Source organism: Salmo trutta, chromosome 13 (assembly GCF_901001165.1).
Source record: "Salmo trutta chromosome 13, fSalTru1.1, whole genome shotgun sequence".
Classification (NCBI taxonomy): Eukaryota; Metazoa; Chordata; class Actinopteri; order Salmoniformes; family Salmonidae; genus Salmo; species Salmo trutta.
The window spans coordinates 4912489-4925933 of NC_042969.1; the positions used below are offsets into that span (position 1 = coordinate 4912489).

The following is a 13445-nucleotide window of genomic DNA, read 5'->3' on the forward strand; positions in this document are numbered from 1 at the left end:
AAAATGTTTTTGCCTATGGATAGCCTGTATGCACATATCTAAATCTTACCAAATGTAGCTTTTTTTGTCAGAAAATAGATATTTCCCTTAGGGGGGGCGGGAAATACATTCTGTAGTCAAGTGTTACCCTATTCATTGTATTAGGCTGTAATATACCATTATTACACTGTTATTACATTCCAATTCATCAACCTTATCAATTCAATTCAAATTGGCTTTTGCTTAAACAGTTTACTCAATAAATAAGAATTAAACAGCGAGAGATAGAATCATTGACTGTCCCCACAGGTAGGGATGGCCCACTGGGCTACAGTAACAAGAGCTTTGGTCCCGATGCTACATCCACAGAACTCCCGTCTGGTTTTTCCATCCCCCACAGGAAGTCCTGGCAACTGGGCTACAGTAATAAGGGCTTTGCCCCAATGCTTCATCCACAGAGCCTAGGTATAATGGGGCCTGCTGGGTGTTGAATCGAGGTTCTGGGATACCATAGGGGTGCAGCAGGGGGGTACCATCGTGCAAAAACCGACACCCTCGCCTCACACGCACGCACACACTTCCACACACGAACACGTACACACACATGAACATGCACACATGCTGGGTTTACACATCCAGATTACTCCCAGCGGGATGGCGGGGGCTTTTCCCTCTGGGATAGGGAAGGAGCCAGGAATGATTTCTCCAGGGATGAGGAATGGGGGGTTGGAGGAAGGAGGATGGAAGGGTGGAGGTGAGAGAAGAGGGGAACGAGGCAGAGCTCATTGAGATTCAGCGCTCCAGAGCCAGAAGCCTGGATGGGAGCTCCCGGTACGTGCTCTGTTAGTGGAATTTCTTTTAATGAATTAATTTTTCCACTTCCTGATTTTGCTAAAGCTTAAATGGGGCGGTTGAGAAAATATTTTTCCTTTACCGTGTTTGTGTGTACTGTTATTGTTCTTCATCTGTTGCAGTTTACATTTTCCTCTCTTCTCATGATACTATGCAAGCTATGGTATACCCCTAACATGGTGACTAGGTTTTATGATAACACTGCATTTGTGGGTAATTTTATGGAGGTAAATTGTGTGTGTGCTTCACTGCAGTGTTCATTCATGGAACAAGGAATCCCTGTAGCTATCTTCACTAGCATGAGCCTCACTTTAAATTCAAAAGACAGTCTGCAGAACCAGATTCCAACACAGTTGACCATCTGAATCAAGTGCTGCTAGATACTTCTTTTAGGAGCCACACCCACCATACTTTTACTCTCTTCAGCTTTGTGGAAAATTATTTCATAAATGTTAAGAACTTGAAATAAATCATTTCAATTTGATAGTAAATTAAATAAAATCTCATAAGATCTTGGTGTCACAATGACAGCCTTGCATTTATTGCAGGGGTTACGATCTTACCTTTGTAAACATTGGTTTACCGTGCTGAGTGACCATGGTGCACTGATCACAGTCCACAGTGATGCAGGAGTTGTGGAAGGACTCCTTGGAGTGTTTGAGGATGTAGTACAGGTCAGTGACGCCGCCCTCAAACACTGTGCTGAAGTAGCGTGGGATGAGCGTTCGTCCGATAGCTGAGAAAATAGAAAACAAAGAGCGGGGAAGTTATTCATAATTGAAATATGGGACTAAAGTAGTGAAGGGTGAGTGTTTGTCCAATTTAAAACAGGGAAAACAGAGGAAAAATACATAATTCACTCATTAAGTAATTCATTCATTTGTAGACTCAAGTTTTTACCAAACTAGCCTTTGTAGGCTAGTTATGGTCTATTATAATGTGTAGGTATGTGAAGGTACCTGACAAAGACCTACAGTATAGATGGATAGAAAGTTTTACACCATGTATGCTACCCAATTTTAGCAATTACTGGTCTGCTTTTCTTTGCTTAATGTGAAGTATCCATACAGTACAAAGCAAACCATTTGTTTTGCAAAATTGTGAGGGAATTATTCCAAGCAAGCAAAGTAAAACTTGGACAGTCTGGTTGGAAAGTTACAGGAAAGCTGTGAAAGGTTACTAGAGAACGCTAAAAGTACTCAAAGTGGAGGAACGGCGTGGATTTAGTGTTTGACAAAATCAAGAGAGCGAGAGAGAGAGTAGCGGAGGGGAAAGTATGCCAGTGTCTTTTGCCCTCAGGCTTTCTTGTTCTTTCTCCTCTTCCCTCTATTCTCTTTCAGCTAGATCTCTGTTTAAATTAATATAATGAATGATACAAAAGGATCATGCTTTAGGATACACTGTGACATTATGCAAAACAGAAAAGATATCTCTTCATCACATTATCAGCTTATGTCGGGGTAGTGTATTTGTAACAAGGGAAGGTGACACTATCAAATCAAATCAAATCAAATGTTATTAGTCATATGCGCCGAATACAACAGGTGTAGATCTTACAGTGAAATGCTTACTTATAAGCCCTTAACCAACAATGCAGTTTAAAAAATACGAATGAGAATAAGAAACAAAAGTAACAAATAGTTAAAGAGCAGCAGTAAAGTAACAATAGCGAGGCTATATACAGGGAGGTACTGGTACAGATTCAATGTGCAGGGGCACCGGTTAGCTGAGGTAATTGAGGTAATATGTACATGTAAGTAGAGTTATTAATCTGACTACCGTAATTTCCGGACTATTAAGCGCACCTGAATATAAGCCACACCCACTGAATTTAAAAAATATATATTATTTTGAACATCATATGCATTTCTCCGTGTTTTTGCCATGACGAGGGTGACAAAATGACTACCGTAATCAGAATGATGGGAAGTTTGAGAGTGCGAGATTTTATCTAAACAGTAAACTAAAAAGTTGTTTGACCTTAACCCGTTCGGCAATTTCATTGGTCTAATGAAAGCTTTGTGCCGCCAAAAAACTGAGCACGTCACAGAATGTTTTTTTGGAAAAAAAAAATTGAAAGCGGGAAAAATCCATTTATTAGCCGCGTCATTGTTTAAGCCTCGAGGTTCAAAGCCTGAGAAAAAAGTTGCGGGGGGGGGGGGGGGGGACAATGCAAATAGTCTGGGTAGCCATTTGATTAGATGTTCAAGAGTCTTATGGCTTGGGGGGTACCGCTTGCCGTGCGGTAGCAGAGAGAACAGTCTATGACTAGGGTGGCTGGAGTCTTTGACAATTTTTAGGGCCTTCCTCTGACACCGCCTGGTATAGAGGTCCTGGATGGCAGGAAGCTTGGCCCCTGTGATGTACTGGGCCGTACACACTACCCTCTGTTGTGCCTTGCGGTCGGAGGCTGAGCGGTTGCCATACCAGGCAGTGATGCAACCAGTCAGGATGCTCTCGATGGTGCAGCTGTAGAACCCTTTGAGGATCTGAGAACCCATGCCAAACCTTTTTAGTCTCCTGAGGGGGAACAGGTTTTGTCGTTCCCTCTTCACGACTGTCTTGGTGTGCTTGGACCATGTTAGTTTGTTCGTGATGTGGACACCAAGGAACTTGAAGCTCTCAATCTGCTCCACTACAGCTCCGTCGATGAGAATGGGGGCATGCTCGGTCCTCCTTTTCCTGTAGTCCACAATCAGCTCCTTTGTCTTGATCACGTTGAGGGAGAGGTTGTTGTCCTGGCACCACACGGCCAGGTCTCTGACCTCCACCCTATAGGCTGTCTCGTCTTTGTCGGTGATCAGGCCTACCACTGTTGTGTCATCGGGAAACTTAATAATGGTGTTGGAGTCGTGCCTGGCCGTGCAGTCATGAGTCAACAGAGAGTACAGGAGGGGACTGAGCACGCACTCCTGATGGGCCCCTGTGTTGAGGATCAGCGTGGCAGATGTGTTACCTACCCTTACCACCTGGGGGAGGTCCACCCGTCAGGAAGTCCAGGATCCAGTTGCAGAGGGACGTGTTTAGTCCCAGGATCCTTAACTTATTGATGAGCTTTGAGGGCACTATTGTGTTGAACGCTGAGCTGTAGTCAATGAATAGCATTCTCACATAGGTGTTCCTTTTGTCCAGGTGGGAAAGGGCAGTGTGGAGTGCAATAGAGATTGCATCATCTGTGGATCTGTTAGGGCGGTATGCAAATTGGAGTGGGTCTAGGGTTTCTGGGATAATGGTTTTGATGTGAGCCATGACCAGCTTTTCAAAGCACTTCATGGCTACAGATGTGAGTGCTATGGGTCAGTAGTTATTTAGGCAGGTTAGTGTTCTTGGGCACAGGGACTATGGTGGTCTGCTTAAAACATGTTGATATTACAGACTCGGACAGGGAGAGATTGAAAATGTCAGTGAAGACACTTGCCAGTTGGTCAGCGCATGCTCGCTTGACACGTCCTGGTAATCCGTCTGGCCATGCGGCCTTGTGAATGTTGACCTGTTTAAAGGTCTTACTCACATCGGCTGCGGAGAGTGTGATCATACCGTCGTCCGGAACAGCTGGTGCTCTCATGCATGTTTCAGTGTTATTTGCCTTGAAGCGAGCATAGAAGTAGTTTAGCTCATCTGGTAGGCTCTTGTCACTGGGCAGCTCTCGGCTGTGCTTCACCTTTGTGGTCTGTAATAGTTTGCAAGCCCTGCGATATCCGACGAGTGTCGGAGCCGGTGTAGTACGATTCGATCTTAGTCCTGTATTGACGCTTCGCCTGTTTGATGGTTCGTCGGAGGGCATAGCAGGATTTCTTGCAAGCTTCCGGGTTAGAGTCCAGCTCCTTGAAAGCGGCAGCCCTAGCCTTTAGCTCAGTGCGGATGTTGCCTGTAATCCATGGCTTCTGGTTGGGGTATGTACGCACGGTCACTGTAGGGATGACGTCATCGATGCACTTATTGATGAAGCCAATGCCTGATGTGGTGTACCCCTCAATGCCATAGGAAGAATCCCGGAACATATTCCAGTCTGTGCTAGCAAAACAGTCTGTAGCTTAGCATCTGTTTCATCTGACCACTTTTTTATTGACGGAGTCAGCGGTGCTTCCTGCTTTAATTTTTGTTAGTAAGCAGGAATCAGAAGAATAGATTTATGGTCAGATTTGCCAAATGGAGGGTGAGTTTTTTTCCCCTCTGGTTGCACATTTAACATTTTAACCAGGCAAGTCAGTTAAGAACACATTTTTATTCACACTGACAGCCTACTGGGGAACAGTGGATTAACTGCCTTGTTCAGGGGAAGAATGACAGATTTTTGCCTTATCAGCTCAGGGATTTGATCCAGCAACCTTTTGGTTACTGGCCTAACACTCGAACCACTAGGCTACCTGCCACCCCAAACATGCTGATAGAAATTTGGTTAAACAGATTTAAGTTTCCCTGCATTAAAGTTCCCGGCCACTAGGAGCGCCGCTTCTGGATGAGCGTTTTCCTGTTTGCCAGCTTCGGTCTGTGGTGTTATGTAGACAGCTACGAAAAATACAGATGAACACTCTCTAGGTAGATAGTATGGTATACAGCTTGTCATGAGATACTCTACCTCAGACGAGCAAAACCTTGAGACTTCCTTAAATGTCATGCACCAGCTGTTGTTTACATAGATGCATAGTCCGCTCCCCCTTTTCTTACCAGACGCCACTGTTCTATCCTGCCGATATAGCGTATAACCAGCCAGTATGTTGATAATGTCATCGTTCAGCCACGCTCCGTGAAGCATAAGATATTACAGTTTTTAATGTCCCGTTGGTAGTTCAATCTTGCTCGTAGGTCGTCGATTGTATTTTCCAGTGATTGCACGTTAGCTAGAAGAACGGAAGGCAAGGGGGTTTATCTGATCGCCTACGAATTCTCAGAAGGCAGCCTGACCTTCGTCCTCTTTTTCTCCCGTCATCTCTTCACGCAAATGACGGGGATTTACATTTACATTTACGTCATTTAGCAGACGCTCTTATCCAGAGCGACTTACAAATTGGTGCATTCACCTTATGATATCCAGTGGAACAACCACTTTACAATAGTACATCTATATCTTTTTTTAGGGGGAGGGTAGGGAGGGGGAGGGTTAGAAGGATTACTTAATCCTATCCCGGGTATTCCTTAAAGAGGTAGGGTTTCAGGTGTCTCCGGGAAGGTGGTGACTGACTCCAGGCCTGTTCCCAGGAAAGCAGTACGTCCTTCACGTCGGGCTCATCGGACTCATTATTAAAGGAAAAAAAGCTACTGCCAGTTTGTGGTGCATAATCGCTGTTCTGATGTTCAGAAGTTATTTTCGGTCATAAGAGACGGTAGCAGCAACATTATGTACAAAATGTTAAAAAATAAGTTACAAACAACGCAGAAAAACGAACATAAAAACACAGTCAGTTAGGAGCACGTAAAACATCAGCCATCTTCTCCGGCGCCATCAGCCATCTAGTCCTGTTAGTAGAACAGGTTTGTGAGCCCCAGGACCTGCTCTCTCTCCTCTCTCCTCTCTCCAATATATCTACAATACAGTGTAAACTGAATTCTTGTTTGTGTTCGGGTTCCGATGCAGCCGTGGATTGGAAAAACAAAAAAAGACTGTCAAAAAAAGAATAATAACAATTTCCGCTTGTGTTTTGAATCAAAAGAAGCCACGCATATTGGAAATCCCTCATCCTACTCTCTCTCCCTCTGAAACAAGCTACATTATCCAGCAAGATTCCTGATTCCGACCAGAAATAATACATTTTAGAGGCAACACACTGTTGGGTGGAATTATGTTCCACTGTTCCCCTGAGGGAGCAAAGCTAGGGAAATAAAACTTCATTTAGAAATGTCCCCCAAAGACAGTAGTGGCTGTGGCTCCCGAGGTTATGACTGCAGAGAGAGAGAGAGAGGAGAGAGAGAGAGAGAGAGAGGAGAGAGGAGAGAGAGCTGGTCCTGGGGCTCACAAACCTGTTCTACTAACACACTGAAGCCTCAGGACCAGAACATCCAATCAATCAGAATGAACCAAATTACCAACTATTTGACCAAGTTTACTGATCGAAATCTTAGAAAAACCCTTGACAAAGTACAGGCTCAATGAGCACAGCCTTGCATTGAGAAGGGTAGACACAGGAAAGCCTGGCTCCCTGTAGAAGAAAGGCTGGGCAACCACCGCACCACAGCAGAACCAGAGACAGAGCTGACTGACATGTAAAAAAATAAAATAATTGACAGTGTAATTTTCCCAAATTTTAAACCCTTAATCAAGGTTTCAAAGACCTCTCTGATGAGAATAGGCTACCCGTTCTGTTGGGGGAGGATGCAGAGAGCTGTGGGTTGGCAGCGCACTACATTGCTGCCTGCCATAAAATGAGGGACAGTGTCTGACAGACCAACCAACCTGCACATGTCCTCTACTGTATGCTTATTGTTATTGTTCAATGTATGGTTATTTTGACCCTTGATTGTTGTTGTTACTGTTGTCCCGTTGACAATATTGATTATTATTATTTTAATTATGTTAATATTCTAAATGTATCACTTAATCTCCAAAGTAAGCTTTGACAATATGTACATTGTTATGTCATGCCAATAAAGCAAATTGAATTGAGTTGAGAGAGAGAGCGAGAGAGAGAGAGAGCGAGAGCGAGAGAGAGAGAGAGCCTGTGACTGGCATGTATTTTCAAATTCGATAAAGTCGGGCATGACTAAATAAACACGTAAAAAAAGGGCGAGCAGTGGAGGGAGGGAGAGAGAGAGAGAGGTAGAAGAGAGAGATACACAGATATGCTTCTCGCACACCTGACCAACCCATAAGCTTCAGTAGAAGCCTCGCATGAGGAGACTCAACCAAAACATATCCCACAAAATAACACTGCACACCCCACCAAAAACACACTGATAGAGCGGGTAATGGCAGGCATGGTAAATATTGTACCATTTCAAGCTCCATAGTCCAGTGTTTCCCCTACATTATTTTCTAGGTGGGGTGCAAACATATCCAAAGCATATTGGGGTATGGTGGGGTGGCGGGTGGCGGGTGGTAAACTCTTAGACAAAAAAAGGTGTATAGGGTTATTTGGCTGTCCCCACAGGAGAAACCTTTGAATTACACTTTTTGATTCCAGGTAGAACCATTTTGGTTATTTGGTAGAACCTTTTGAGTTCCATGTAAAACCCTTCCCACAGATGGTTATACATGGAACCCAAAAGGGTTCTACCTGGAACCAAAAAGGGTTATCCTATGGGGACAGCCAAACAACCCTTTTGGAACCCTTTTTTCGAAGAGTGTATGTGTGTCTATGTGTCTGTGTGTGTGTGTGTGTGTGTGTGTGTGTGTGTGTGTGTGTGTGTGTGTGTGTGTGTGTGTGTGGTGTGTGTGTTTGTGTGCGTGCGCGTAGGTGTATACGTATTGCTTTTTTGTTACTATTAAAAAGTAATGGGTCAGGGACGTGATGAGTCTTAACGAGCCCCAAGGTTATTCAAATGATTGCCACTTACAATTAACACCACTAGAGTAACAGAAACCTCAAGCTCACAAACAAACATTCATTTGTTTTGAAAATGTCTATCCTTCCCCCTTCCCCTCTCCCTCTCTCTCTCTCGTTCCCTCTACCTCTCTCTCATTCTCTCTCTATCATTCTCTCTCATCTCTCTCGTTCCTCTTCTTTTTTTTTTACCACCAAGTTGATTGGCCCATCTTCAGACGCGGGCACTCAAGAGATAGGATTAACCGCCACTTGTTTGGGTGAACACGACGCGCAACATATGCCTCTCAAGTAATGTGTACCCAAACATGCAATTTACAAATAATTAACGCTGTGTTAATTAACCACATGAATTCATGCCACTTTGTGGAATTGTTCCCCTTGCGAGTCTCTAGGACCGCTGCCAGCAGCCCGAGCCAAAAAGACGTGTGAGAAACAGTTTGCGCTCCGAGCAGAACGAGGGGTTTCTAGAGGAAAGGGGCCGCTGTCTGCCTTTCTACTAGTTTTCTAGTGAGTGAGTGCACACGCACGCACACACGCACGCACGCACGCACACACACACACACACACACACACACACACACACACGTATGCATATCTGTGTGGGTGTGTGTGTGTGTGTGTGTGGGGGGGGAGTTGGGGTTGAGGGTGTGCGTGTGTGGTGGGGGAGGGGGAGGGGGTTGAGGGTGTGTGTATGTGTGTCTGTAGGTTTGTGTGTGTGTGTGTGTGTGAGTGATGGTGGGGGAGGGGGGGATGAGGGTGTGCTGTATGTGTGTGTATCTTTGGGTGTGTTGTTCGTCTGTGGGTGTGTGTTGGTGAGAGGGATGTGTGGAAGGTTGTGAGAGGGATGGTGGTTAGAGGAAAGGAGAAAGGCAATATCCACTGTGCAACATATAACGAGGCACAGAGGGACTGTAGTAGGAGCATGCTATATGCCCAGGAATTCATATAGACACACACTCAATGTACACCCACCCACACATACATTATAAGAGTCATGTTGAGTATCTGATAGTCTATACTGTATATGATACTGGTAAAACTAAATTAATTTTGTATTTATTTTGCAGACAAATAAATTATTTAACCATATGACCATTAACCATAATAAAGTTAGTCCAGTTAGTCACAGCTGAATTTTCAAAAGTAAGGGCAGGGTTATGGACAGTCGAGTTGACTTGTGGAGAGTCCGCCAATAACATTAGTACAGATTCTAGTTTAGTGCATTGCTTGTACAGTTAACAGTATGGTAACTAAGCCATTCATTTTACTTTTCACCCAGTAACCAGTTACGTCAAATACAACAAACTATCATAAACTTGACTGAACTTCACTTTAGTTTCAGGGTTGTCACCGGTGGTCATCTCATTCCTATGAGCTGCAGAAACACGGACAGAAAAGTGATGATGAGACAAAATTCAAAGGAGGAGTATCCCACAGAATCAGGGGAAATTAAAAAGGGGAAAAAGGCGAGAAAGTAGGGAGATACTCAGTGGGTGATTATGCAGCAAATGCAGCTTTCCGCACTGCAGACAAGAATGCATGGAAATTAGGGAGGAAGGGAGAAATGGTAGACATATGAAAAACTCTATAGAGGGCCATGTGCAATTTCTATTAGAATCGTTGATAGGATTGCATACAGGGCCGGTCCTGGCCGTTCTGCCGCCCTAGGGGGGACAAAAAATTGCCGCTCCTACAAGAATAGTCCCAGTAAGCAAAATTACGTTTAAAAGATGTCTTAAATATGTATTTTCCCTAAAAAAATAAGTACTTTTTGAAATTAGGTTCAATTTTAGTTCTGAATGGAAGGTGAAAATATGTATTTTCCAGACATTGAAATCGGGTTAATTTTTGGATATGAATGAAAGTTGAAAATATTTAATTTATAGACTTCTAAGTTTGGGCCAAATCAAGGTTGGTCCAGATCGGACAAAATCTGAACCTAACACAGACATCTATAATTGGTTCAGATTTGGTCCGGACTGAACAGGACCTAAAAAAGACATTGGTCCATGCTTACTGAGTTCTAGCCTACAGCAGGGATGGGCAACTCCAGTCCTCTGGGTCAGAGTGGTGTGACACTTTTTCTCCATCCCTAGTCAACACAGCTGATGAAACTAATTGCATTCTAAACTGAAGATCATGATTAGTTGATTACTGGTGTCAGATGTGTTAGCTGGGCCTGGGGCAAAAGTGTGACACCAATCAATCCCTTGTTGCCCATCCCTGGCCTACAGTGTTGCCATAAATGTAATTTTAGGAATGCCCATCTATGTGGTACTGCAAGGCCTACTATTTGTAAAACACCCCAAAAAAAGACTTCCCAAAATATGTCCAAAAAACGTCGCAGTCGGTCTGTGCTTACTAAGGTGTAGCCTACCATGTCAGCCAGCAATGGAATTTTATGAATGCCCATCCATGCGGTAGGCCCACCGTTTGTTAAACAGGCTGTTTCATTGGCTTTATTAGTCCTGATTCCTGTCCGCACCCTATTTGCAATGTGTTTACACAGTGGGAAATGCAGACGTATTTTCACTTTCACTTTGATCAGCTCGTAAAAAAAGTACAAATACAAACTTTAAACCACTGATCATGACAATTTAGCCCACAGGATGAAACTCCTGGACAGCAGTTATAAGTCTCCTGATTGTCCATTCCATATTGTCCATTTTACTTTGACCGGTCCTGTTTTTAGGATATGTTGTTTGTTAACATGCCAGCACATTTTTTATTGGATTGGGCGCCATTTAGGTTAGCCTATTTGATCGGAGAAACAACATTGTCATACATTTTATCTCCAGCCTGTAGGCTACAGAAAAGGCAACATACTCTTTCTACCATATGGTATACATGATTTATGTTAGATTCTTTTTTTACGAAATGTTAGTGGAGCGCCGCACCTCCAACAACACATAAAACCTCACATAATTCTTCCCAAAAACAATAATAATTTCTCTCAACAGGGTGGCATGAGCGCTAATGCCGGCCTATGTTCAGCGTCCCTGTATTCTGCAGGGCCGCAGAATACATCTTCAAAGTAAGTGGATGTTATAGATAAATATCTTCAAACTAAGGGCAACCATGGCATCTGTGACAGAGGGAGAAGCGTCCATCCATGTATAAGAGAGCCTAGCTAATTACATTTTCAGACATTAAACGTTTCTAATTCTGTCAGAAAGTCATTTTCATTTCAAGTTAAAGTGTACTGTTAGCTAGCTAGCTAACGTTAGCTGGCTGGCTAGCTAGCTGGCTGGCTAACATTAGCTGGCTGGCTAGCTAGCTAGCATTACGTGTATGATCTGTGTAGTAATATTATTCGTATCTCAGACCCATTTGCATTGCTAGTCATAGCCTAATGTTAGCTAGCTAACATTGAACCTGGTTGGTTAGCTACCTGCAGATTGATGCAGGGTAGTAACATTATGAGTTGGAATTATGGTTCATTGTTTAGCTAACTAGCTACATGTCTAAACAAGACTCCATTATGCAAGCAACTATTTTAATAGAATGTTTATGATGTCACTGCGATAACTGTCAATAGACGTAGCTGATAAATTCATTCTGGATATCTACTCCGATTTCAGAGCACTCTTGTCTATGTGTGCCAGAGCGCAGAATAACTGTTGAATTTATGAACAATCAACCCCCTTTAAATACGGCCGGTGTCAGTAAACATTGGCAAAAAAAGCGTCATAAAATGTTTGCCAGCAGCAGAGCTGCAGTCACCAACGCTCTGGATAACATAAAAACAGCCTAACCAGCTCTGCTAGGGTGAGTAAAATGGTCAGAGCTGTTCTCTCATTTGTGTCTGGAAGTAGCTAGCAAGATAGCCAACATTAGCCAGTTAGCTTGGGTGCTTGACTGCTGTTGTTAGGGTCAGAACGTTCGGCTCAACCCTACTCCTCGGCCAGAGTGTCCAGTTACGAACAAACAATCTGACAACACTCTGAGTTTACGAACGCCCAGAGCACACTCTGGCACTAAAAATGTATGAACACACCCGTAGTATAAGCCAGCCTTTAGTCTTGAGATCTTTGTTTGTTTAGTACATAGCCTCATATGTGAATCCTTGAAGAGATGGGTGGGGCTAAATCTTAAGAGGGTGTGAAGGATGCTGAATGGGTGTAGGCAAAGACGAGCTCTCCAGTAGGTACCAAAACATTCAAGGGGCATTCAAGCACAATTACTTTCCCATTGTTCCTCAACTGTAGTGTAAGATATGGCATTTTCTAGCTCTGAGTCTCTACTTTTATTTCAAATTTTGCTACATAAGACCAAATCCAGCCGGTCGGTCACATATATGATGTGATTTTTTTGTTGCATTTTGTTGAGATAATAAGGTACAAAACAACATGTGAAAATTGCTTTGGAAACCTGTTGGAGCTCAAGTCGACTACAAAACCCACAATGCAATGCTCTCTCTGGACAGGCTAGCTAGGAATCAGCATGTGAAGTAGCTAGCTAGCTGTAAAATCCTTGAAACAAAATGCACTATCAATTTAGGCGTTACAATCTCACCATTTTAAACCTGGTAGAGATCCTGTGTCCAGCTCAAAAACACGAGTTGGTGATGTTGCTATGGCAAAGCGCAGAGGGAGCGAGCCTGCTATCAGGGAACAAGGGGCCAGGGTTCCGGTGTAAAAGCATGGTTTCGATTGCTCCTACAGTTTTGCTTCGGTACTGCAGTTTAACTGATACCCGGCTCAGAAAGACCATTTCCATACACTGCCAAGTCAGATTTGAAAATTCCTAATAAGACACTTTAGTCATCACCTTTGTGCATAAAACATCCACTGAATGATTAAAATAATTGTCGCTGAGGACGATTTTTTTTCATTACTCACAGCCAAAGATATTAAGTCACATTTTATGTTCATCCAATGTCTGCCATGTTTTTGGATGAGGTTATGATGTCGTCGCTGCTCACGCTGCTCCCTGTGCATGTGAAGTAGGTCCGAATAAACCGGATGTAATCTGTACAGTTGTCACGATTCCCACCGACGGTGGCGCCCCCTCCTGCTCGGGTGGCGCTCGGCGGTCGGTACCAGTCTCCTCTCTCCACCTCCGGCTCCTCCGATGCAGCCACCTCCTCCTCCCACTACGTCTGGCTCAGGCGCGCTTCGTTTGGCGCTCCCG

At 43.8% G+C, this 13445-nt stretch overlaps 1 protein-coding gene across 7 annotated transcripts in view; it reads right to left on the reverse strand.

The window, feature by feature from the left end:
• The window catches only part of LOC115205097 (LIM domain-binding protein 2), an 88175-nt gene that overhangs the window by 27899 nt on the left and 46831 nt on the right, over positions 1–13445 (reverse strand). For all 7 annotated transcript variants that reach the window (XM_029770728.1, XM_029770727.1, XM_029770725.1 and 4 more), the window contains exon 3: positions 1395–1567. In XM_029770728.1, coding sequence (XP_029626588.1) covers positions 1395–1567 — 173 coding nt within the window. The remainder of the gene's footprint in view (positions 1–1394; positions 1568–13445) is intronic.